Raw genomic sequence first — 22,541 nt, forward strand, 5'->3', positions numbered from 1 at the left:
GCTGCAGGGCTTGTTTCAGCAACTGAAACCACCATTTAACCCACACATTTAACAAAGGCCATGGGTGTTTAGTGAAACCCATGATCCTCCATAATTGTGAAGTCAATGGAGCTTTAACAAATTCAAAATATTATGTGAGTTTAAGACATTTCTGGGATGAAAGCTGGACTTTGGAGTCTTGAAGAACTCTAAAGGTCTCTTCCAGCCTAAAGTTTTCTTTAAGTTTGGATCTTAAGATCTGTGTCTGCAGTCTGTATGCACGGTACAAAGCTCTTACCTTATTCATCCTTGGTTCTCACCTTGTCAATGTAAATTAGCCTTGTTTTACAGACCAGAATTCTAGGGAATTTTCAGGTCCATTTTTTCTGGATAAAGGACCTCAACCCACGCAGCAATATCATCTTTGGGAATGAGATGTCCAAAGCATCTTTCAGCATCGAGTAGGGTGTGAATTCCCTGAATGCACCACTCAGACTCTTTCAGTGAGGATTGGGTGATTAAATATGGGCCAGGCAGTCTAGCTTTGACTTCAAAGATTTCCACCTTCTCAAAGGGATTCTGAGTCTATTCATTTTGTGTGGGAAACAGAGACAAAAAAACTTCTGAGTATTTAGGATCTAAAGATGGGGAACTGAGCAAAAATCTCAACAAGGTGTTGGAAACATGCAAATACCCCTTCAATTTACAGTTACAGGTTGATTTCTTGATACCAAATCAAAGCAGTTCCAGAAAACTGAGAGGAAAAACAAATATAAAAATCCCTGTGTTTTCTATCCTTCCTTGTGTGACCTTATGAACCTTCATGACTCCAGGTAGCATTCAACACAGCTGAGGATGTGACCTTCCAGTGGCAGAATGAACTCAATCTATCAATATCATTACAGAAACAGGTCTTGAAAGCATGGCAGGGTTTTTCCACTTGTTGGCCTCAGAGCTTAACCATGGATCATAGCAGAAAAATCTCAGGATACATTGATTTGAACCAAGCAAACCTAAATATTTATTAATTGAAGAGCTAAATATTGACTTCATGTCAAAGTGAAGACAGTATCTGCAATGACAGCCTCAACATTTATAAAAAAGAAACAAAAATTCCAGTGAGCAGCTTGCTAGGAAACAGCCACCCACTTCCAGGAGCAGCTAATACAAGCACATGGACAAAAGCCCACACTTCTCTTAGGTGGGCTATTTAGGCTCCACAATACCTGAAAAGAAGATGCTTGGGCCCAGTGTGGGAATAAAACTATCATAAGTCCTCAAGTCTCCTCCACTGTCCATGGAGAGAGAAATCTAGTACAAGAGCATGCAGTGACAGGACAAGAGGGAATGGTTTTAAAATGAAGGAGGGCAGGTTTAGATTAGATATTAGGAATTCTTTACCATGGTGAGGAACCGCACAGTTTGCCCAGAGAAGCTGTGACTGTCCCATGCCTGAAAGTGTCCAAGGAGAGGGCTGGCCTGACTTTCTGATGCTGAATTTTAATCAAGATGCATAAAAAAGGTCTCTCCAGCTCAAGGGAGTTGAAATCCATAGACCCCACTAGCCAAAACAGTGTCAAATCCACCAGGCTATGGAGCAATTGGGATGAGGGGGCAGCAAGGGATAGGGACTAAACAGTGAGGAAGAGGGTCTCTTCTGTTCCTCTTGGTCAAGCTGGGTCACCAGGCACTAAGGAGAGCAAAATTCATGAGGCCAGGCAGAAAGAATGAGTAAGAGGAACCTTGACCCTTGCCAACAACCATGGAGTTTCCACCAAGAGGAGCTGGCTTCTGCCTCTTTTCCTCAATATGTGTATTTTTCCTACTGGCTCTCAATCAATACAGATATAAATCAACATGGTGAGCAAAGAGGTGACAATTTTCCATACCAGTACACTGGTCAATACAGACCAAGCAAGTTGACTGCAGTTAATTACTGATGGGGGGGCTCACATCCACAGGATATGGTCCAGTGACAGAGGGGGAGGATGGACCTACAGAAAAACCTGTGATTTTTACCAAGGCTGTACACACTAGAGTGCAAAGTGTGTCCAAGACTGCCACGCTCTTCTGAGCAAAATAAAAAACCACAGCAGCAAGTAGTTGTTTGTTTGTCTTACTTGTTACAAAAGTTCAAAAAATTTTGCTTCTAATTCTGAGTTGCTACCGGACTCCCACAAGGATGGGAAACATTCCCAGAGCAGACAGGTAGACCTCCCTGTTTCATGTTTTCCCAGAGGGAACTGATGATGTTGTTTGCTGTTGTCATCAGTGTTTTGTTTAAACTTCTTGCAATAACTGAACTCTTTCACAAGTAATCCTGCTGGCTGCTGCTGTGGGTTCTTCCTTCTGAGAAATCACATCAATGGCAGTCGAGTTTGGACAGCTTCTTAAGCCATTTCTTCCATCTCCACCACAAAGGAGAGAGTTCATGAGCAATCCCTTGCACAGCACAAGGGATGGTTTCCTCCTCTGCAGGAGTACTCATGTGGGGGAGGACATCAAAGTTAGAGATTGCCAGCACTGATCTGGCTTTGTGGCTTTTCCCAACAGTTTGGCACATGTAAAACCTCCTTTCCTGGGATTGCATAATTAGAGTAAGGGAAATGAGATCTCAGGGAGGGACTCAGAGATCATGGGGCACAACTCCAACTCTAACTCTTCTTACTAATCCCGTTTATGTCATCCTCATTCTCACTTAAACTTCTTTTCCCTGACACATCTAATAGATTCATTCAGGAGAAAGTCAGAGTGACTCAGACATCTTTCCTTTAGCTTAAGAATTCTTTGGATTTTAACAAGTCAAACCAGCCATGATGTTATCAGACATTGAGAAACACAGAACTGAGCTGGTGTCTTCTGGGAACAGAAGACCTCAGCATGGTCCTGGAAGAACCTAACTGGGAGAAGATGTCCTATGGTTCTCAGACCTGCTAGAATCTCGGCAACAGCAGTACAGGAGGGCTATTTGGAGAGAGAAAACTGAAGTTCCATTTCCGTCTTTCACCCTCCCCTGGTGTCCCAGGCAGTGAACTGTTTGAGACAGATGGGGAAATTTGTCCAAACACAGCATGGCTGGTTTTGCACAGGAAAGTTGAGTCCATGGGACTACACAATTCTGGGGAAACCCTGTTTTATCTTTACAAAAATATACTCTCATGTGTAAAATATGTAAAAAGAAATAGAAATAGTGATGGTGGGAAACAGGACCTTATACTAAACGTCCTCTAAAAATGGTGTTATCATGATAGTTAACTCTTTGGTCTGTTGGTGGGTGCTGGAGGGCCATAAAGATGCTCAGAGGGCTGGAGCACCTCTGCTGTGGAGACAGGCTGAGGGAGCTGGGCTTGCTCAACCTGGAGAAGAGAAGACTCCAAAGGAGACCTTAGAGCACCTTCCAGTGCCTAAAGGGGCTAAAAGAGAGTTGGAGAGGGACTTCTGACAAGGACTTGTAGTAATAGGACAAGGGGGAATGGTTTCAAACTGTCTGACAGAGAGGAGGTTTAGATTAGAATTTAAGAAGAAATTGTTGTAAGCGTGGTGTGACTGTGGTACAGTTGTTTATGAAGCAGCTAAGAATCAGATGGATGCATAACTAATTCTGTGCTACTATCACATCAGATCTAATCCTTATCCCCAAGTCACCCAGAACTGCCAACCCTCTCCTTGTCATGTTTTCAGTCAACTAAATCAAACTGGGCAACATATATATATAAGTACATACATATGTGTAATATATCTAAATATATATCATATATAAATATTATATATTTGTATCTCAGCCAAAGGATTTAATTTCCAATTTCTTCACCTTTGAACTGGCATTTTGCTTTACTGAGGCCAACTTTAACGTGGCAAAGGCCTAAAATGAGGCATGGAAAAAATGAACAAAATGGAAAATAAAACAAAAGTTTCCAGCTTAACAACTTCCCCAACTCAAAGGTATAAAAACTGAACAGTGTAAAGAACCTCTGAATGGATCCTTACAAGAGACGGTTCATGTGTGGAGATATCAATGTGACAGTTACATGGAAAATCACAATCTAGACTAGGGGGTTTTCCCATGGTTTTCCCCAAAAAAAGCATTTGGCTCAGCCGAGTCCTGAGCACACATTTCCTCTCCCTGGCTCCCTGGGGCTGCTCCTTGGCAAAGCTCTCACAGCCTGATGGTAATTCCCAAAAAGCAGCTCCTGAGACAGGCAGAGTGAGTACATATCCTGGAGAAGCCGCACTCGGAAATGCAGAGGGTGGAGAGGAACAGCTGTGACCCCTTCCTGATGCCCCCATACCTCCTGCCTCGAGCCTCAGCCCCTCTGACCAGAGCTGTGTTTGCTGGGTAAGGAAGTCACCCAACAAATCTTCAAGCAGTGATGCTCTTGGAGAAAACAGCTGAGCAGAACAAAAACAAATCAAACTCCTTTCATCACTTTTTCATCACAAAGAGATGCTAAATACAAATCTCAGCACCAGGCTTGCTTGAAGGTTGTGGTCTGAGCAATATGGGGTGAATGGGATGTTTCGGTGCTACAAAAAGTAAACAACAGGAAATCTGATTGTATTTCTTTAACTTTTTAAGAAACAAGCAACCACACATCTGAACAGGCCAGTAATACACAAGGGGTGCAAGATGCTGAGTATGAGAAGCTGTAGCCAGCCACAGGACATGTCCTGTGTGACTCATGGACCCTTGCAGTCTCTTTTGCCTTTTCCAATGTCATGGTATCATGACATGAGGCAAATGACACCCTGAGATAAGCTCAGTCGGTTTGGGCCTAGTGCTCAAAAGCCAAGGTTGTGGGTTCAGTCCCTGTATGGGCAATTCATCTAAGAGCTGGACTTCCTTGGGAGTTCCTTTCAACTCAGAATATTCTGTCAATCTGTGACTTCTGATTCCCTTTCCAGTACCACTATCTTGACTAAAGCCACCACTGGACCCTTACATCTAATGGCCAAGAAATTCTGATGCAGGGCTGCTCATTCACAGCCCCAGGCACTGCCTATCCTCCAGTGATGGGGTTCAGACTCTCTGTTTCCCACACTGTGGATTAATATCTGTTTTTGTTTGGTTTGTCTTTTATTTTTTCTGTTTTCTATTCCAAGGGTTGCACCACACAATTTGTAAGCCCCAGTCTCCTTCCAGCTGGCGTTGCTCAAACGTTGGTGCTGCCTTGTCCTATCGGCACCCCGGGGTGCTGGAGCTGACCTTGGCACTAAACGCCAGGAAAAGTGAATGAAAGCGGTGTTCAGGAATAGAACTCACGTCTGTAAATACAGCCCTGCAGAGGTCAGGGCTGGAAACAAGGTTGTGCTGAAAGGGCAGCTCCGGCGTGATCCCCAAGAAAGCAAAAGGAAAGACAAGGAATTTTAGCCAGGGGGGATGAAAAGCAGCAGCAAGGGCCACTGTGTATGTGTGTGTGTGTGCAAAGCTGTCTCGACATCTCCCCCCTCCTTTTCCCCTGTTAAGGGGGGTCTGCCAGCTCAGGAGTGGCACAGTCTAGCGCAAGTCCTGCCTCCTTCCTCCTCCTCCTCCTCCTCCTTCCTCCTCCTCCTCCTCCCAGATGTTCCCTTGTGTGCAGCCATCTGTTGAGCTCCCTCCTCCTGCGGGGAAGGGGACAGCCAGCTTGCCCGGCCAGCTGCACGCCTTGGACGGGGAGGAGGAGGGAGAAGGAGGAGAGAAGAAGGGGACAGCCGGCCCCAAGCCCTGCCGGCTCTCGGGGCTCCCGCTCCCGCCGTGGGAACCGGCCCGGCGCTGGGGACCGACCCTGGCCCCGGTGAGTCCCTCCCTCTGCCCCCACCTCCTCCCTGACCCTCGCATCCCCTCCCTGACCCCCACCCCTTCCTTGCGCCCTCCATCCCTTCCCTGGCCCCTGCATGCCCCTTCTGCACCCCCCTCCAAACTTCCCCGGGTGTGCAGAACCGTGGGGCTCATTTTTGGGGAGGGGGGAAGCTGTACCGCGATGGGCTGAGCCCTCGCTGCCGCCTCCCCGGGGATGCGAAGGGTCAGCCCCGGGAGTCCCTGCTATGGAACCCTCCATAGCCTCAGAGTGCGAAAACTTTTTTTGGTGGGATGAGTTTTTCCTCGCAGAGAGGTTCAGCGACCGGGGGTGCAGGGTAAGGGGGAAGGACAGAGGTCTAGGGTGGAGGTAAACTACTTTTTCCCCACCTCTGGTTTTTCCAGAGGGGGAACTTTGAGATGCGGTGTGTGCCTACGAGCCCCCAGCCCGGCTCCCCGCCCGGGGTAAAGCGTTTCCAGCTGGAATCCCTTCTCTTCTCGTTCCCCCTGTGGAATGGGGGTTTGTAGAAGTCTCGGGATCGCCACGGCTGCAGAGTAATCCGAGCAGCAGCTGGAGGCTCCGTACCGCCTCCCGTGCCCGGCTTCGGGGCTTTGATTTCACACAGGGCTCCCTGTCTCCCCTCCTCTCCCTCCTCCTCCTACTCCTTCTCCTCCTCCTCCTCCTCTCCCGGCCCTCCCCTCAACTCTCGGGAGCGAAGAGAAGCTTTTTGGTGGCTTTATGGTGCTGGGAGGCTCGCAGGGTATTGCAGCTTACTCAAGGTAAGGAGAGAAAGGAGAAGGAAAGGAAAGCTTAGAGGGGTCGGCTGGATGGGGTGAAGAAGGTGGAAGGTGCAGAGGGGGGGGTCCTTTCCCTCCGGGCTGTATTGATAAAGGCATGGCAAATTCCTGCCTGGGAATTTCCCATCTGTAAGTGGATTAAACTGACGGGGAAGGTGTGTTTGGGAAAGGGGGAGAGGAAACCGAGCAAGATTTATTCATTCTCTCATTGAAAAAAAAAAAAAAAAAAAAAAAAAGAATGAAAGAAGATGCTGGGTGTGACTTCTGAAGCAGGAGGTCAGAAAGCCCAGGGCTCCCCTGACAATGCACACACCCTGTAAACTTTTAAGCAGCTCCCAGGAAACTTATTATTAATGCTGCAGTCATTAAAAGGCGCAGCCCACGGCAGATTTATTAGCTCAGTAAACCACAACACGTGCCAGGCTCTCTGGAAACAAAAGGGTCTGTCAACTTTCCTCCTCTTGCCTGGGATTTGAGAAGGCTGGGAGGAGAGCGGTGGGGATGGAGCTGGTGGCTTTTGTCGCGGGGAAGTGGCATCGCCTCCGTTAGCCGACGCTCGCCAGCGCGGTTCGTGAATGCAATTCCGTGGCAGCGAAGACATTGGAGCACGGCTGTAAGGAAAGCACAGCGAACCCTGCTGAGCTCACAGTGCTCGCGGCAGCGGGACGAGCAGCCCCCGGTCTCCCGAATGGAAAGCTTTCCCCGTGTGCCTGCCATGATAAATCAGCTGCCGTTCGCCTGAATAACAGCATTCACTGAAGTTACAGTAGGAAACTTGTCTGGGTGGACACTGTGCCATTGCTCTGCGGAGAGCAGCCGGTGCCGATCGCGGCGTTGCGCTGAAATATCGCATTGATTGCCGCTCCAGAGCTCGGCTGGCAGCACCGGGATATTGCAGCGGCGAGGAGCAGGGCGAACACCGGGAGAAGAGGCGCCGGGGAAAGGCAGGGCTGGACCACCTCGCCGATCTCTCCGGGAATAAGAAGCACGGGATGTGTTAGATGCCGAAAGGACCGGAGGAAGCTGGCACGTCGCTGGGAGGGTTTGCAGGCTAAACTTGGCTGGGGGCTCGCTGTCGGCAGCCGGGCGCTCGCAGGCAAAGCCGGTCGGTGTGTGCCATCGCCCTGGCGCGGGGCATGGCTCCCGTCCCACCGTGACCCGAGGGAGCCACTCCCAGTCCCTGTCCTGGAGAGGAGGTGGGAGGTGCCTGCTCACACGCGGATTATAAATGGCCCGGCGAGGAGCTGCCGCTTCCCTCCTGCCGAGGCGGTGGGTGCGCGGGGTGAGCGATGCTCGGCGCTGGGGCAGGCAGGAGGCTGGGGGGCAGCGCTCAGACGGGTTTTCCCTTGCGGCATCCTGGAGCAGGGCAGACGCTGCTGGTTTGTGAATGAATTTGAGCAGCTGCTGTCAGAGACAGTGGGGAGCAATAACAAAATGCCTGGAGGAAACGAGGACGTGACAGACATCCCAGGGGACGTTAATTTCTGATGGCAGGATGGCAGGAAAGGCTGCAGAGTTGGGGTGAGGGTTTCCTGGACCCCTATTATTTACAACTTAGTGCGAGGAATAAACCGGCATTGAATGGATGAGAGGAAATTGGGAGAAAAGGATAAAAACAGAAGTTTATAGGGGGTTTTGTGGATTTTCTTTTTTATATAGGGAAAAGCATCCAGTGCTCCCCCAGCCACACAGTGAGCAGCAGTGCGTGTCACCCCTGTGCAAGACCGAGCTGGGAATAAAAGGTGAGCCACCGTCTTCTGGAGGTTTAGAGTTTTCCCTCCATCCCTAACTGCTTTTTTTTTTTTTATCCTCTTTCAGTCTCTCCTCCTTCCTCCTCCTTCTTCTCCTCTTTTGTTAGCTGGCTGGTGGGGAGAAGCAGAGTCTGGAGGGTGGGATGAGACAAGGCGTCCTTGTCCAGCAGCCCCCCTGACCCCTGGCACCCCCGGGCTCTGCACGGTAGCCGCAGCACCGGCCGCCTTGGCAGGCTATCAAAAGAAACTTCCCAACACTGAGATGTTGAGGGCTGGGAAGAGATAAAGCCTGGCTTGAGCAAGCTGTTTCTTGTCTTAAAACTTGGCACCTGGACCTATTGAAGTAAATGTATGAACGGCTCAGCCATTCATTGCAAGGAAATCTTGAGATTTTATTTTTTATTGTAATTTTTATAAATTTTTGTTGTGGTTTTTTTTTTTCCTTTAATTTCCTGGGTGTTTCTATCGTATTCATGGTGTGCAGCAAGGGGCAAGGAAATATGTACTCTGGGAATCACCCCAGCCTTCCCGTCTGCTTGCAGACACTGCAAAAGATTAAACCATCCTGGCTGCCTTAGCATGGGACATTCCTGAGTTGCATTAACCAGGCTGGAAATCTCCTGTCAGAACAGCAGCAAACTGGAAAAAAGCACTTTATCTTCACCATAGCAGACAGAGGGCCATGTGCTGTGTGTAATGTCTGAATGCCAGTGTCTCTGGGGTTTCTTTTCCTTCCTCTTTGTCCCTTCCTCATTCTTTTTTTGCATTCTTTTTCTTTTTCTGTGTATCTGTGATGGTGACTCCTTTCCCCTGATTCTTGCCAGCAGCTCAAACCCAGGGGTGGGGAAAGAAATCATGAAATAGTTTGGGCTGGACCTTAAAGATCATCCAGTTTCAACACCCTGGCTATGGGCAGGGACAACTTCCTCTAGGCCAGCTTATTCAAAGCTCTGTCCAACCTGGCCTTGAATACTTCCATGGATGAGGACTGTATTTTCAATGAATGGTTTTTTTGTTTGATTGGGTTTTTTTACTTCAAATAAGATGATCCTCCTCAGGAAAAATTGAGACTTAAACTCCTATTGTGACTGATGGGACAAACCAGATGTGATTCCTCAGCCCCATCATGTCTGAGGTGATACATGTCCATGGGGCTTGTGTCACCTGTCTCCAAGTGGGACAGGTCCCTGACCCCAGAAGTGCCTCTTTCCCTCCCATCCTTGAGAACAATGTCTGTAGCAGTTGGCATGGTGAGGCCAAACTGCACAGAGCAGGACAGATGAGATCCTTTCTCCAAAGCACTTTAATCCTACTGCAAAAGTTCAGTTTGTATCTGTCCAGGACCAAAGCATTGCAACCGCTTGCAAGCGATCTCCAATTCAACAATTATAGGATCATAGGGTAACTGAACCTAGCCAGTCTCATCCATCCCCTTCCCTCTCCCCTGGCCAGGCTGCCCATTTTGCAGAGGGCAAAGCAGGGCTGCTGATCCTAGAGTGTCCAGGAAGGCAGGAGCTGAACATGGTGCCCAAGGACAGTGGTAAGATTTGGCTGGATCAGTTATGGCAGTGGCAGTGTTGGGTGGGAACTTCTGTGTGGGGTGAGACCCACAGGCCTTGTGCTCCCTTCCCAGTTAAACTGGTGGGAATTAAACCTGGGCAAGGTACCCCCATCCCCACACAGGAGTGAACACCTCTCAGACTTAGTGCTAGTCATCCTTAAAGTGTCAGGAGGGAAACTGAGGCACTTAAATGAGGACTCGGGATAGCATCGGTGGTGAGAAATTGGTCATGCTGGGGAAATGGCTCTCTCAACCCACTTCAGATGATCCTTCTCCAAAATCCTCCACCAAACAAGAGGGACTGGATAATCCCAGGCCAAGGAGGGGAGGAAAAGAGCTGAGGAGATACTGCACATCATGGGGGCAATGAAGCCCCCCCATCTGCAGTGGGAATCATGGTGAGGATGACACACTGCTGGTAAACCCTTCATCAGCTCTACCTAGACCCCTTCCCCTCCCGAAATCCCCCCTTCCCAAACTTTGTAGGAAACCCACTGAGTCTAGTAAATGTCCCACATGCTTCACTGGGGTGGGGGCAGCTCCCGAAGCCCCAGCTGATGCTCTACCAAGCAGTTTCACTGGCATTCATTGTTTACAGCATCACGGTGCAAGAATTATTGGAGAGGGGGGCAAAGAAAGACCATGAGAGGAATGAGATGGGAGCCTCCAGCTGTGCTGTTTGCAACAATAATGGTCAGGATTGTATTTGTTATCTCCTCAGTGGAGGGTCTGCAGCTGCACGCTGAGAGCCTCAGACAGCAAAGAGGCCCGGAGATTATTGTGCATGGAAAAAAAACCAACCACAAAAATAAATAAAAAGCCCACAAAGAATCCCTGGGCCAGCTGGAGCCGTGCCAAGGGGCACTCAGCTTAACTCCCAGTCTCCTCGTTTTGCCCTTCTCACTGAAGTCAGCAGCCCCGCAGGGCTGTTAGGAGAAGGGAGATTGGCAGCTACTGCCTTTCAGAGAGCTAAAGCTGCATGGGGTCCTCTTAAAATCCTTCTGCCAGGGCTGAAGGCGTTGCCCAGCCAGGTTGAATTTCTTTTCCCTCTGCTTTCTCATGATTTTTTCCAGTGCTGTCTGCACCATGACGAATGCATGCTGTTGGAGGCAGTACTTGGATCTGATCTGCAGCCACCTCTGTTGTAGTGGATTCAATTCTCTTAGAGGTCTTTTCCAGCCTTAATGATTCTATGATTCAAGGAGAAAGAGCTGGAAAGCCATTAGAGATAGGACGATTAGGCTGTGATGAGTTGTTTGCTCTTGGTAGGATGTGTCTCACCGGGAAGAGCAGAGGCATCACCCTGGGATGTATCACCTTCTCCTCCCTCCTCTCTCTTGTTTCCTTCCCCCTGCCTAGCTCATCTTCTCTGGGGGAACCCATCCATGCATACCCATGCAGCATGGTCTCTCTGCAGCACAGGACAGCCCTCTGGGGTGACAGGAAGCAATCCAGATCAGGAATGTGGGGTACATCCATAAGCATCACACCTTTCCCTCATTGACCAGAGAGCTGCTGTTGGTTCTTGGCAACCTGTGCTTCCCTGACATGTAACATGGTGCATGCCATCCCAGGGATGTGCATGGCACGTGGCATTTCCCAGCTTGGCACAGAGACATGGGAGATCAGCCCTTCTAACAGCTAAAACCAAGAAGTATCTGTTGTGGGTAGGAGGTTTCCTCTCCCCATGCTGCACCTCTTAACGTTCCTCGCTGGCATATGGTGTTCATCCTGGAGTGCATTCCTCTGGAATTATATCATGTCTCTGGGAGCTGGAGTGCAGTGAAAAAGTATCATCACAGCAGGAGCCAGTGCAGGAACCGTCTGGGGTTGGCTGTGTCAGGTGTGCATTGCCAAGGACTGAGGCTCCAGGAGAAACTTGCTGAGATAATTTTTGCTTGCAATAATTACCTAGTTAAGAGAGAAGGAGGGTTTAATCCTCTCAAGGTTACTGCTGTGATTTGGGTAAAGCCTGGGTTTACTTGCAGGCTCCCTTCATGCCTCACAAGGAATTCCTGGGCACTGGAGGTGATGGGACAGGTAGCTTCACCAGACCTTTCCTCAGCAAAATTCACTAGGACTGGCATAAAACTCTGTGTAAACCTCTCCTTTGACTATGAAGCACTGTGTTGAAGGGCTGGTCTGTTCCTGAGTTTGTGCCAAAATAACGGAGACCTCCCATTCTGGGACATGTCGCTATGATAAAAATTCTATTCGGGCTGAGTTAGAGATCGTTAAGAAAATATTTGTGTTCTTGGCAGAGATGAAGTCTCCCTTATACTCAGTGAGTGCCAGGATAGTGAGGCCTCCTGCTCCTGGAAATGCTCACAGCTAACAAGCAGAGCGGGGAGGGCGAGAAATAGCAGTTGTTAGGGGTAAAAGAATTCAGGGTCATGCTGGAAGTGATTCTAGAGCAGGAGAAAGTCCTGAGCTCTTACATCCCTTGCAGGCACCTGTTTGACTGATTCCATGCATCCCAGGCTGCTGGGAACCAGTCGAGGCTGCCAAAGCTCCCAGTTTGAGTGGTTCTGCAGCTGGAATAGCCAGGAGGCAATGGTGGGGCTGGGATGCTCTCATGCTGTCTGCTCCCAGAAAACCCTGTGAATCCCTCATCGTGCTACATCACTCCAGCACCTGCCTTCCCCTGCCCCCAGCCACTCAGGAGGCCTGGCAAACAATTTCCTTTTGGGAATGCCCCCTCTGGGCACAAGCACAGCTTGACTTGAGGCTGGAGAGCAAAATTGGTTTCAAAAGCCACAGGAGACTAATTCCTCCACCTGGAAATAAACGGCTATTAAGCTGACAGCTTTCTGGGCTGAGCAGAGAAGCAGGAATTTTGTGCAAATCCCGATGCCACAGTGATTTAATTCCTAATTTTCCTGTGCTGGATGTGGCAACAACATTTTCCCACTTGTGGAAAACTGCCTGGAGTTGGGCTGCTCTTCCCTCACAAAATGCATCTTTTCAAGGCACAAAGCTTTTAGTGTGGCAGAAATTCAGCCGTGGATGTAAATGAGCTGGAAGTTACTGTATGGGCTGGTAGACCTGCCTGAACATGTTTTCCTTTTGTCAGATCCCAAAATGCGCCACCCTGCACCTTGATTTCCTCCTCCAGGGGGAATGAGGGATGCCTGAGGGGGAAGATTGCACAAGTGGAATAAACTACTAGCTGTTTAAGCACTAGGATGATAAATTATCTGTGGCCTCTTGCAAAGCAGATGGGAATTCTGACATTAACAGTTGTAACAAAGTTTCTTTTAATAGGTCTTTTTATTTCTTTATTAAATAAAGGATTTTCTTTTTTCATTTAAAAAAAAATAGAGCAGAGACTTTCAGCCAAGCAAGCATTTCAGTGCCTTTTCCCAAGTAACAAGCAATAGGACAAGAGGAAACAGCTTCAAGTTGCACTTGGAGATGTTTATATTGCAAATTAGGGAAAATTTCTTCACCAAAAGGGTTGTCAAGCATTGGAACAGGCTGCCCAGGGAAGTGTTTGAGTCACCATCCCTGGAGATATTTAAAAGATGTGCAGATATGGCACTTAGGGATATGGTTTAGTGGTGGATTTGGCAGTGCTGGGTTAACAGCTGGATTCAATGACATTCAAGGTCTTTCCAAATCTAAACGATTCTATATTTAAAAACAGATCCATAGTGTGGCACTGTAGGGCTTGGAGGTGCTGGGTTCCCTGTAGATCAGTCCCACACATCTTCTCTGCAGCCCACGTGGTGGGTTGAGGGGCTGCTTGGCTTTGCCTTTGGGGCTCTGAAATGCTTTTGATGTTTTTGATGCTTAATTTAGCTTTGCCTTTGCTAATCTTATCTATCCTATCCCCTGAAACATCTACAAAAATCTCCCTAAAGGATGGGGAACGTGGTTGGATGCCGGAAAGTCATTGCAGTTTTGGCTCAGAAATTTCTGTCCAGAGAGGAGAAAAGCAAATGGAAATAACCAAGATGGAAACATGTGGAATGATATCTTTGTTTTTTGTTCTTTGCCCCTTCTCGCTGTCCACAACCTTTATTCCATGGGGTTTAGTGAGATTCAAGTGTTGCAAAGACAGACTTGATTCAGAACAGTGAGGTTCTTGCCCAGATCAGGAAGTAGCATCTTGTTTCTGTTTATGCAGTTTCTCCACTCCTCACTGGTTTCCACTTGAACATCAAGCTGTTGACTTTATCTCTTGAAGTGTGACTGTCCAGCCAATTCCTTATCCACTGAGTCATCCAACCATCAAATCCATGTTTCTCCGTAGAGATTAAGATGTTGTGTGGATCAGTGTCAAATGTTTGCACAAGTCCAGGTAGATAACCTCAGTTGCTCTTCCCTCATGCACCAACACTGTAACTGTGTCATAGAAAGCTGTGAATTCCAGCAGGATGTGTCCTTAGTGAAGTCATGTTGCCTGTCACCAACTACCTCCTTACTTTCCATGTGCCTTAGCAAAGTTTCCATGACAATCTGCTCCATGATCTTGCCAGACAAAATAATTAAAGCATAAAGGAATTCACAGCAAAATCTTCTTTTTTTTTTCTTTTTGCATTCTTTCAGTTTCATTCTGATTTTTCCCAGGGAGCAGGAACATGGAGCAAAAACTGTTCAGGCACCTGCAGGATGCCTTTTCACTCCTGCTCAAGCCCTTGGCATCTCTTTACATTAAACCATAAGGGCTAAAGTCACCACCCCAGTGGCTGAGCTTCCCCTCATCCTAACATTTGCATGCACTAGTGAGGGAAATTGGGTTGCAAATCCCTGTCTTTATATTCTATTGGAAAACTGGGGATAGCTCTGCTGTTCTAAGCAGCTTTGCAAGTCCCACCAATAAAACCATCAGTGTGAAGTGAAGGGTGATAACTTATCCCCTAAAAGTGACTTGTGCAAGGTCTCCTGATGGAGGCCTCCATGAAATCAAGTGCAATTTGGAAGAGCAGAGGAAATAATTCTCAACCTGCTGATAGAGTTACACCTAAAGTAACTCCACTGAACTCTCTCAAACCTATCTAACAAATGCAGGATCAAACATAAAAAAAACCCAGATACTTCTTGGATTCCCATTAGCTCTCCTCTCCCTAAACCCCAGAAGTCTCAAACACTGAGTATAAAACCAGGACTGTTTGCAAAGTGTCTCCCAAACCAGCAAACAACAAAATGTAACAAGCAGGTCAGAAAACACTGTTCCCATTTACACTAACATTTTTTGGTGAAGTTTAATAATATTTATCAAGAGCTCTTTGCAGCATTTTTGTAGGGAACACTTCTGCAGGAAGAGCTGGTCTGAAGCAGGCAAAGCAAAAGCCTGAATGACCTTTACTTTCAATAGATTCGCACAAAAAAAAAAGCCAACAAAAAAAGAGTAACCTTGTCAGCAGCAGGCTCTTTATTATGGGAGGGGTGTGTGTCTGCAGCAAGGGTTTAATGGTCTCTGGCTGTAGGCTGGTTTGAGCTAGTTTTGCTGCCTGCTCAAATTGGCATATGGGATCAGGAGACCCGACCGCGATTGCATCTGTGGCGTCATTTGGGCTCTGCCGGGAGAGTCCACACTGGAAAAGTGTAGCTGCTGCTAGGGCTGCACTTTAGCCGGTAATTATTCTAATTTTACAGAATAATTAACGGGTGGAGAAGGGGAGGAAAGGTCTCTTATGCAATTTTGTTGTCGAGAAGCAACTCTGGAGCATTCTGGTGCTCTGCAGCTTCTGTCCCAGCTGTCACTTAGCCTTCAAGATATTTAAAAAGAGAGAGAGCCAATTTTTTTTTTTCCTTTCCCTTCAGTCTGGAGGATTTATGGCCCCTATCATAACCTATTCACTTGTTTTACTTTCCAATAACGTTCCTTTTCCCCTGACCCCAATTAGTGCAAGCAGCCAAGTGGGCCTGGTGAGCTTTGCTATAAAGACTTTGTTTATTTCTTTACTAGGCTGATAAAAGAGACAGAAGACAATCTCAAAATTTTCCTCATGAAATATTGTTGCTAATCTAACTCTTCTGTCCTTTGCTAGAACAACAACTCTATTTGGGACAGATGGAGTTCAGCTCTGTCTTTTTGCCTTTTTTCTTTGAAATTTTCTCTATTCACTGCTAATCCAGAATTAATATTGGCAAGAAACGTGGAAATTACAGATTCATGTCATCTCTGATCTGGTCTAGTTGTGGGCTGCTGTGGAAAAGAAAGATTCTGTTTTCCCCACTCCTGTGTGAGAGCTGGTAACCCTGTGGATGGTCACCTGAATTTATTGGAAAACTGACCCAGCAAAGGTGAAAGAGGAAGATCAGAGGGGTTTTTGTTGGGTCAGTGAGCCAAACTGGTTCATCCAAGTGCACCTGGTTTTTGGGAGGGATTAGGGTTTGGAAGATGCAGCCAAGAATGGTGTGGAAAGCAGGGAGACTGGGTATCCTCCCTAGTCTCCATCATGGACGAGGGAGAGAGGGACATCTCCAAGGATGTGTATGGTCTTAGGTTGGTTTCATCCCCTTCTTTTCTCTTCACCCCACTGTAGAGACAACCTGGTCTTTTGGGGGTTTTTTCCCACTTCTTACCCATGTGCCTCAAGCTTCATTGGTCAATTTGGGCCTTTAGCTGCAGCCCAGCTGCATTTCAGACAATGGTATGTTCAAAGGCATGTTGAGGGAGGCTGAGGGAATGAAGAATGGGGCAGCTGATTCCTGACTCCATCAAACAGCAAACTCTAAAACACCTCCCCTCGTATTATTTCTTTAATTAGTCATTGATTTTTTGCTATGGGGAATTCCAGCTTGGTGGTTGCCAGGGCAACTGGAGGTAGCCAAGGTAGCATCCTCTTAATATCCACATTCCCAAAGAGGGGGACCAGTCCCCAGGCAATGGGCTTTCATCCAGGGAGGGATGTGTCAGCTGATCTCCCTAATAAGTAAAGTCTTTAAGGGAGAGAAGAAGGAAGAAATCAAGTGCAGTGAGAAGCGTGAATTTGCAACAACACCATAACAAAGCTTTCCTCTCTCCCAGCTCATTCCCTGACCATCACCTGAGGCTTGGCATTACCTCTGCAGTCTGTTTTTAATGCTGGGGGCTTTTTGGCTGGGAAATCTCAGAGTGAGTTTTCTGTGTGAGTCCTGCCACACAGCATTGCAGTGGATGAGCATAGCAGGGAGAAAGCATAAGGGTATCCGCAGACTAAAGGAGAGATGTGGGATCTGAGGAGAAGGCTGGCATCCTGCTAGGAGCTCGGTTCAACACTGGCTCAATGGACACAGACTCTCCTTAGGGTTGTCTCAGAATATCTGCCCTGCAGAAAGGATGAGCAAGATATAAAGACCAGAGCCCTGCAGTCACTACAGGCACCTGAAACGTGGGGGAAGATATCGCACCCCCAGCAGCTCCCATTGCAATCAGCGGGTATAAAAAGACCCCTAGAGCTGCCAGATCATCAAAACTGATCCCTGGGATCTCTCCACACCTCAGTAGTCATAGAAATGAAGAGGATCTGGCTAAACCAGCCCCAGGGTGGGCTGCCTTCGCCTGGTGACTTTTCCCTCACTATCCTAAGTGATGGGGCCAGTTGTTTCTTGTTCGTGGTGTTTCCCTAGGTGAAACTCCCCAGTGCTGCAAGAGGATCTAACTCCTCTTCCTTTTACAAGGAGATACCTTGGCTTCCTGCCTTTATCAACAAAGCAGCTTGTGGGCAGCAATCCAAAGGCATTTTGGTGCAGTTTCAAATGCACACTGTACACAGAACTGGAAATGCCTGCGGTGTGTTTCTTTCCCCATTTTAAAGAGAGATATCGATTGTTCCATACAACAATAAAACATGCCTGTACCTGACTAAGCTCTTTGCCAATTATGTGGCAATGTATGAGTCTCTTTCTTGGACTGGAAGATGACCAATAACTTTATTTCTCCTATCTTTTATCAGAGCTATTAACCAAGTGGCATGTTAGCCTATGATGCTCCATGCTGCTCCATAAGGGAGTTTCTAACTGGTACTAATGGATTGTATCCCATCTGCAAAGCAATTGCAGAGCCAGTAAGAGAGAATTTGTGGCATTGCTGTGAGGAGAGAAGAGGCAATAGACGCTGTGCAAATACTTCAGCTGAGCTTTGTGTACTGCATTTCAGCTGTGTAATGTTTTGTCTTTACTGCTGGCTGAAGTGATGGATGTTGCAGTGAGAGTCAGCCCTATTCTGGCAATCACTTTTGAGGCTGATCAGGAGGGGAATTCCCATGTCAAAAGGGGTGGAGCAGCTGCATAAACCAAAGCCCAGCATCAGTTTTCAATCTTCTCTCAATTCACAGAATCATAGAATAGCTTGGCTTGGAATAGACCCTTTAAGGCCACCTAGTGCAACTCCCCACAGTAATCAGGAACATCTTCAACTAGTCCAGAATGCTCAGAGCCCCATCCAACCTGGACTTGAATGTTTCCAGGGATGGGACATCTACCACCTCTCTGGGCAACCTGTGCCAGTGTTTTACCACTTTCATCACCTTTTTCCTTTGATCTAGGTCGGACTCACCCCTGTTTTAGTTTAAAACCATTATCCCTTGTCCTACTCAGGCCCTAATAAAAGTCAGTTAAATTCGGACTTTGGATTTTGTCCTCTTTTGTTCAGATGTCCCAGAAGGAGCCAATGAAGGTTTTAGCAGTGCTCAGAAAGAAAAATTTCACACTGGTGTGTCTTTGGACTTCCTGGTGCATGAGCCAGCTCCCACCAAAGCTAAAACAATTCCATGAGGAAATGAGCTGCACTTTTGAAAGAGAAGTTGGGAGGTCCTTTCCATATAGAGATACCAAGTGGGAATAGAATTTGGGAGAAGAAATACCAGTAGACTGCACTGATACCAATGCAGGTACTTCCCTGTACATGAGATATTTAACATTTGAGGTTTTGCAATTTTAGTTTACAAGGAGCTCCCCACTGATGTAACTTCCCATGGTAATAAAACATTTCAGTGCAATCCAAATGCAGCTTCATGAAAAAATAAAAATAGTTGTATTTCTTTTAGGAGGGACTGCAGAAGCAGAAAGCTATGTCTGTCTGCACAGAACCAGAGGGGATCAGCCTTGATGTCATTAGGAAAGGGATATCTGGAAAAGTGTCTGCAGAGAAGTGCCCTACTCCCTATGCCTCCTCTGCACACATATGTGTTTTCTCAATAAACAGTTGAGATGGGCTGAGGCTAGGGCTCATCTTACCAATTTTCTATTGTTTCTATGGAATAAAGGACCCCAAAGGATTCCAAGCTGGCCTTCAGCAATGGTTTAGTTGCAAGCAACTTGGCCAGAGTCCCAATCTCTGCTCTCTATTTGCAGGAGGTCTGGGAGACACTGCCATATAACTTACATCAGTAATCAGGATGGTATTTTTGCAACATTTTTCCCCCTTTGCGATTTTTGCACATTGGCAAGTAAGCCCCAGTCAGCCTCCTGGGAATGAGAGCAGGGCCAAGAAGACCATGCTAAAAAGGAAGAGAAACAGATGACAAAGGGTGAGTGAGGGGAGATGAAGTGTGAATTTCTAGGAAATTATCTTGGGGAGGTGCAAGGACTGTGAGGAAGGAATCTCAGCCAGATCAAAGGGTGTATGGGAAAGATGATACTGCAAGGAAGTTGATGAAGTGCTTTTAAACAGTGGTGGGAAAGGTAATAGACCAGGGAAGCTGAGGTGGGGATGGGAACATTAATTTAAAGGGATTTCTTTTACTTTTTTTTCTTACTGAATGAGCAGTTGGCATGTGAGTGTCTCTTTATGGCCAGCAGCATAGTCAAGGACCACTGCTGCTGGATCTGCTTGTCTGGTTCCGTGTAATTTTTTGTTTCCAGCCTTCTGGAGACCTTGTTTGTAAGTTATGAAGAGGCATCACCCATGACTGCAGTAGGAACTAGTGAGGACAGTCCTTGCTGCCTCTGCTGACCTGCAGGATGCTGACATGCTCCTGTGTACCTCTCCAGAGACGCAGAGCTAAAGATTCTTTTGGCTGTCTCATGAAATCATGCAGCTGTTGTTGCCCACTGTTGTGTGGGTGAGTTGTTAGGATGCCATCTGAAGAGGTTCAGCAAAGCTGGAGGGTGCAGATCAGCTCTCTGCCTCTCTTGTGTGAGATGATGGAGAGAAAGAAATGTCTTGGAGGGAGGAAGGTCAAAACCAAAGCAGTAGAAAGAACTCCTGCTTACTGGCATTGTTAATCAAGAACAATACTTCCTGCAATTAGCAGAGGGTCCCCAGAGACTCCATATGAAGCAAATTGTCTCTCTCCACTGTGCAGGGGGCTGAGCCCACCACAGCAAAGGCTGGGTTAGACTGAGCAAGCCTTGGTTCCTCTGCTCTGGTAGAAGCTGCCACCAGGGCAAGGAGGGTTGTTTTTAGCCACCTGATAAAAATCCAAACTTCTAAAATTTGCATCTGAAGTCCAAGGAAGGGAGATGTGATGTCCACTTGGGCAGTAAGGAGCTCACCTTTTCAGCTGTTAATCCTGGATGTTGTTTTGAGGAAATCTGCATTGAATTTTGGTTTCTCATCTCTCAATAACCTTTAGATAAATTCCTTTAGATACCTAAGGCTCCCACAGCCTTAATGATTTATCCAACCTGTCAATGCAGGGTCTTGAAGTCAGTGCTCCCAGATCTCAGGATCTTTGACATGAGACCTCTGCGTGCTGAAGCTTGCCAGGTTGTAAAATGACTCAGTGTTTGAGCTGTCACTTAGCTTCTTCTGTAGTCCAGTCAAGAGCAGATATGTTTGATAGATCATGCTTTAAGGCAGCCTACACCTCCTTTCCAATTTTGTCTTAATTTGATTATGTGTATAATGACTGCAGACCCAATTTTTTTTCTCCATTAAGTTCCCACTTCATGGGATTCATAACATGAGAGAAAAATCTTTGGGATATCCATGCTATTTAAGGGTATGCTTAATCTCTCCCTTTGTAAAGAGAAAGGACAAGACTGCATAAGTCAAATAGTAACACATCCTTCATAAAGTAATTTCTACAGCAATTAAATTGCTTTTCTATTGTCTTGTTTTCCAGGAGAACAATGCATTTCCTGGCCTGGTTCAATTTGCTGCTTCTCCTTCCTTGTTTTGGTACCACAAAAACCTGCTTCCCTGGCTGCCACTGCGAAGTGGAAACCTTTGGTCTCTTTGACAGCTTTAGCTTGACTAAGGTGGACTGCAGTGGAATAGGCTCACACATTGTTCCTGTCCCAATCCCTCTGGATACCTCCTACTTGGATCTATCATCAAACAAACTGGAAACAATAAATGAATCGATGCTTACTGGCCCTGGATACACCACCCTGGTGAGTCTCGACCTGAGCTACAACAAAATTGCCAAGATTTCCTCCACAACATTCTCCAGGCTTAGGTACCTGGAGTCCTTGGATCTGAGTCATAACTCTCTGGAAGTTCTTCCTGAGGACTGTTTCTCCAGTTCTCCTCTAAGTGACATAGATTTGAGCAATAACAAACTTTTGGGTATAGCTATGGACGTTTTTGTTTCAAAAGGTCAAGGCAAATCCCTGAATGTGGATCTATCCAATAATATACTCAGCACAATTACAAGGCACCATGAAAAGAGCATTCCCAACATCCAGAACTTAAATCTTTCTGGAAACAGGCTGACATCTGTACCAAACCTTCAAGGCATTCCTCTCCGATATTTAAATCTAGATGGAAACCCTCTGGTTACGGTTAAGAAAGGAGACTTCACAGGGCTGAAAGACTTGATTCATTTATCCCTCAGTGGCCTGCATGGCTTTAGAGAATTATCTCCTCACAGCTTCAAGGAACTCCAAGCCCTCCAGGTTCTGGATTTGTCCAACAATCCCAACTTGAAGTCACTGACTGCTGAAGTTATCTTTGGTCTGAACTCCCTACAAGAGCTCAACCTCTCTGGGACAGGCATATCATCCTTGCCAAAGACTTTGCTGAAATACCTGCCTTCCATCAAAAGCATCACCTTAGGGAAGGACATACAGTGTCTTAAGACCATCAAAGAAGGACAGTACCACCGACAAATTGGGCTGACCAAAAAAGAAGTCCTCAGTTGCTACGACAGCAATGGATCTGTAGCAGCAGCACCTTATGTTTCATGATGAAAGCTGGGGAGAAGAAGGGGTGGGGCAGGGAGGGTGGGGGGACATGGGACTTGTACAGGTGTCGGACTGAGATGGCTTGCAGTGTGCCTTTTGTAAAACTGTCAATAATTTATATATTTGTATTTGCCAATAGTTGATTGTTTGTGGATTTTATAAACTCTCGAATCTCAGCCCGCGTTATCTGCAGGCTCCAGATTTTACCCAGTGCATTGAGGTCCTCATTCATCCCGTTGGCTCAAGAGCAGTGGTGCTGGAGGATGTGGGGACAACTCGCTCTGCAGGTCCCAGGGCAGAACAGTCAGTCTGGAACAAGCCCTTCATGCCTCAGACATGTTTATAGGTACATCTCTGCAGAGCACACACCAAAATGTACAGCTCTGCAGCTGCTTGCCTACAAACCCATGCATCATCCTTCTTTCAATTAGTACTCCCCAAAATGTGCCTTCTGGATGTTGCCTTCATTAGCAGCACCCTGTTTTCTGTCATGCACTTTCAGTCTTGAAGAAACATTTCCAGACAAACCTGAATACAGGGTGCACCTAATGTGTTGGGTTTTACATGTTATTTGCATAGGTGTGCAATGAACACTAAGTCGAGACATTTTCCCACC

At 47.0% G+C, this 22,541-nt stretch overlaps 1 protein-coding gene across 10 annotated transcripts; it reads left to right on the forward strand.

The window, feature by feature from the left end:
* The first annotated feature begins 5,540 nt into the window (after positions 1-5,540).
* Positions 5,541-22,063, forward strand: TSKU (tsukushi, small leucine rich proteoglycan). Of its 10 annotated transcripts, XM_088159211.1 has the most exons (4): positions 7,809-7,832; positions 8,210-8,292; positions 19,148-19,323; positions 20,863-22,063. In XM_088159211.1, exon 4 carries the CDS (start codon positions 20,870-20,872, stop codon positions 21,926-21,928), a length of 1,059 nt encoding a protein of 352 aa, XP_088015337.1. In that variant the 5' UTR covers positions 7,809-7,832; positions 8,210-8,292; positions 19,148-19,323; positions 20,863-20,869; the 3' UTR covers positions 21,929-22,063. The 10 variants fall into 10 exon arrangements, 7 of the variants coding, with proteins under 7 accessions (XP_088015336.1, XP_088015333.1, XP_088015334.1 ...); XM_088159210.1 differs by lacking the exons at positions 7,809-7,832; positions 19,148-19,323 and adding an exon at positions 5,541-5,750; XR_015801295.1 differs by lacking the exons at positions 7,809-7,832; positions 19,148-19,323; positions 20,863-22,063 and adding exons at positions 6,257-6,532; positions 13,992-15,174.
* Positions 22,064-22,541: the final 478 nt, after the last annotated feature.

This window comes from Sturnus vulgaris, chromosome 2 (assembly GCF_052056855.1).
Source record: "Sturnus vulgaris isolate bStuVul1 chromosome 2, bStuVul1.hap1, whole genome shotgun sequence".
In the NCBI taxonomy this organism is placed as follows: Eukaryota; Metazoa; Chordata; class Aves; order Passeriformes; family Sturnidae; genus Sturnus; species Sturnus vulgaris.

Excerpts from the sequence above, each read along its gene's own strand:
- TSKU (XM_088159206.1), top strand. The coding sequence starts at position 10,220 with ATGGGGGCAATGAAGCCCCCCCATCTGCAGTGGGAATCATG. Across the intron at positions 10,261-20,862 it reads CATCTGCAGTGGGAATCATG|GAGAACAATGCATTTCCTGG; the intron begins GTGAGGATGACA and ends CTTGTTTTCCAG.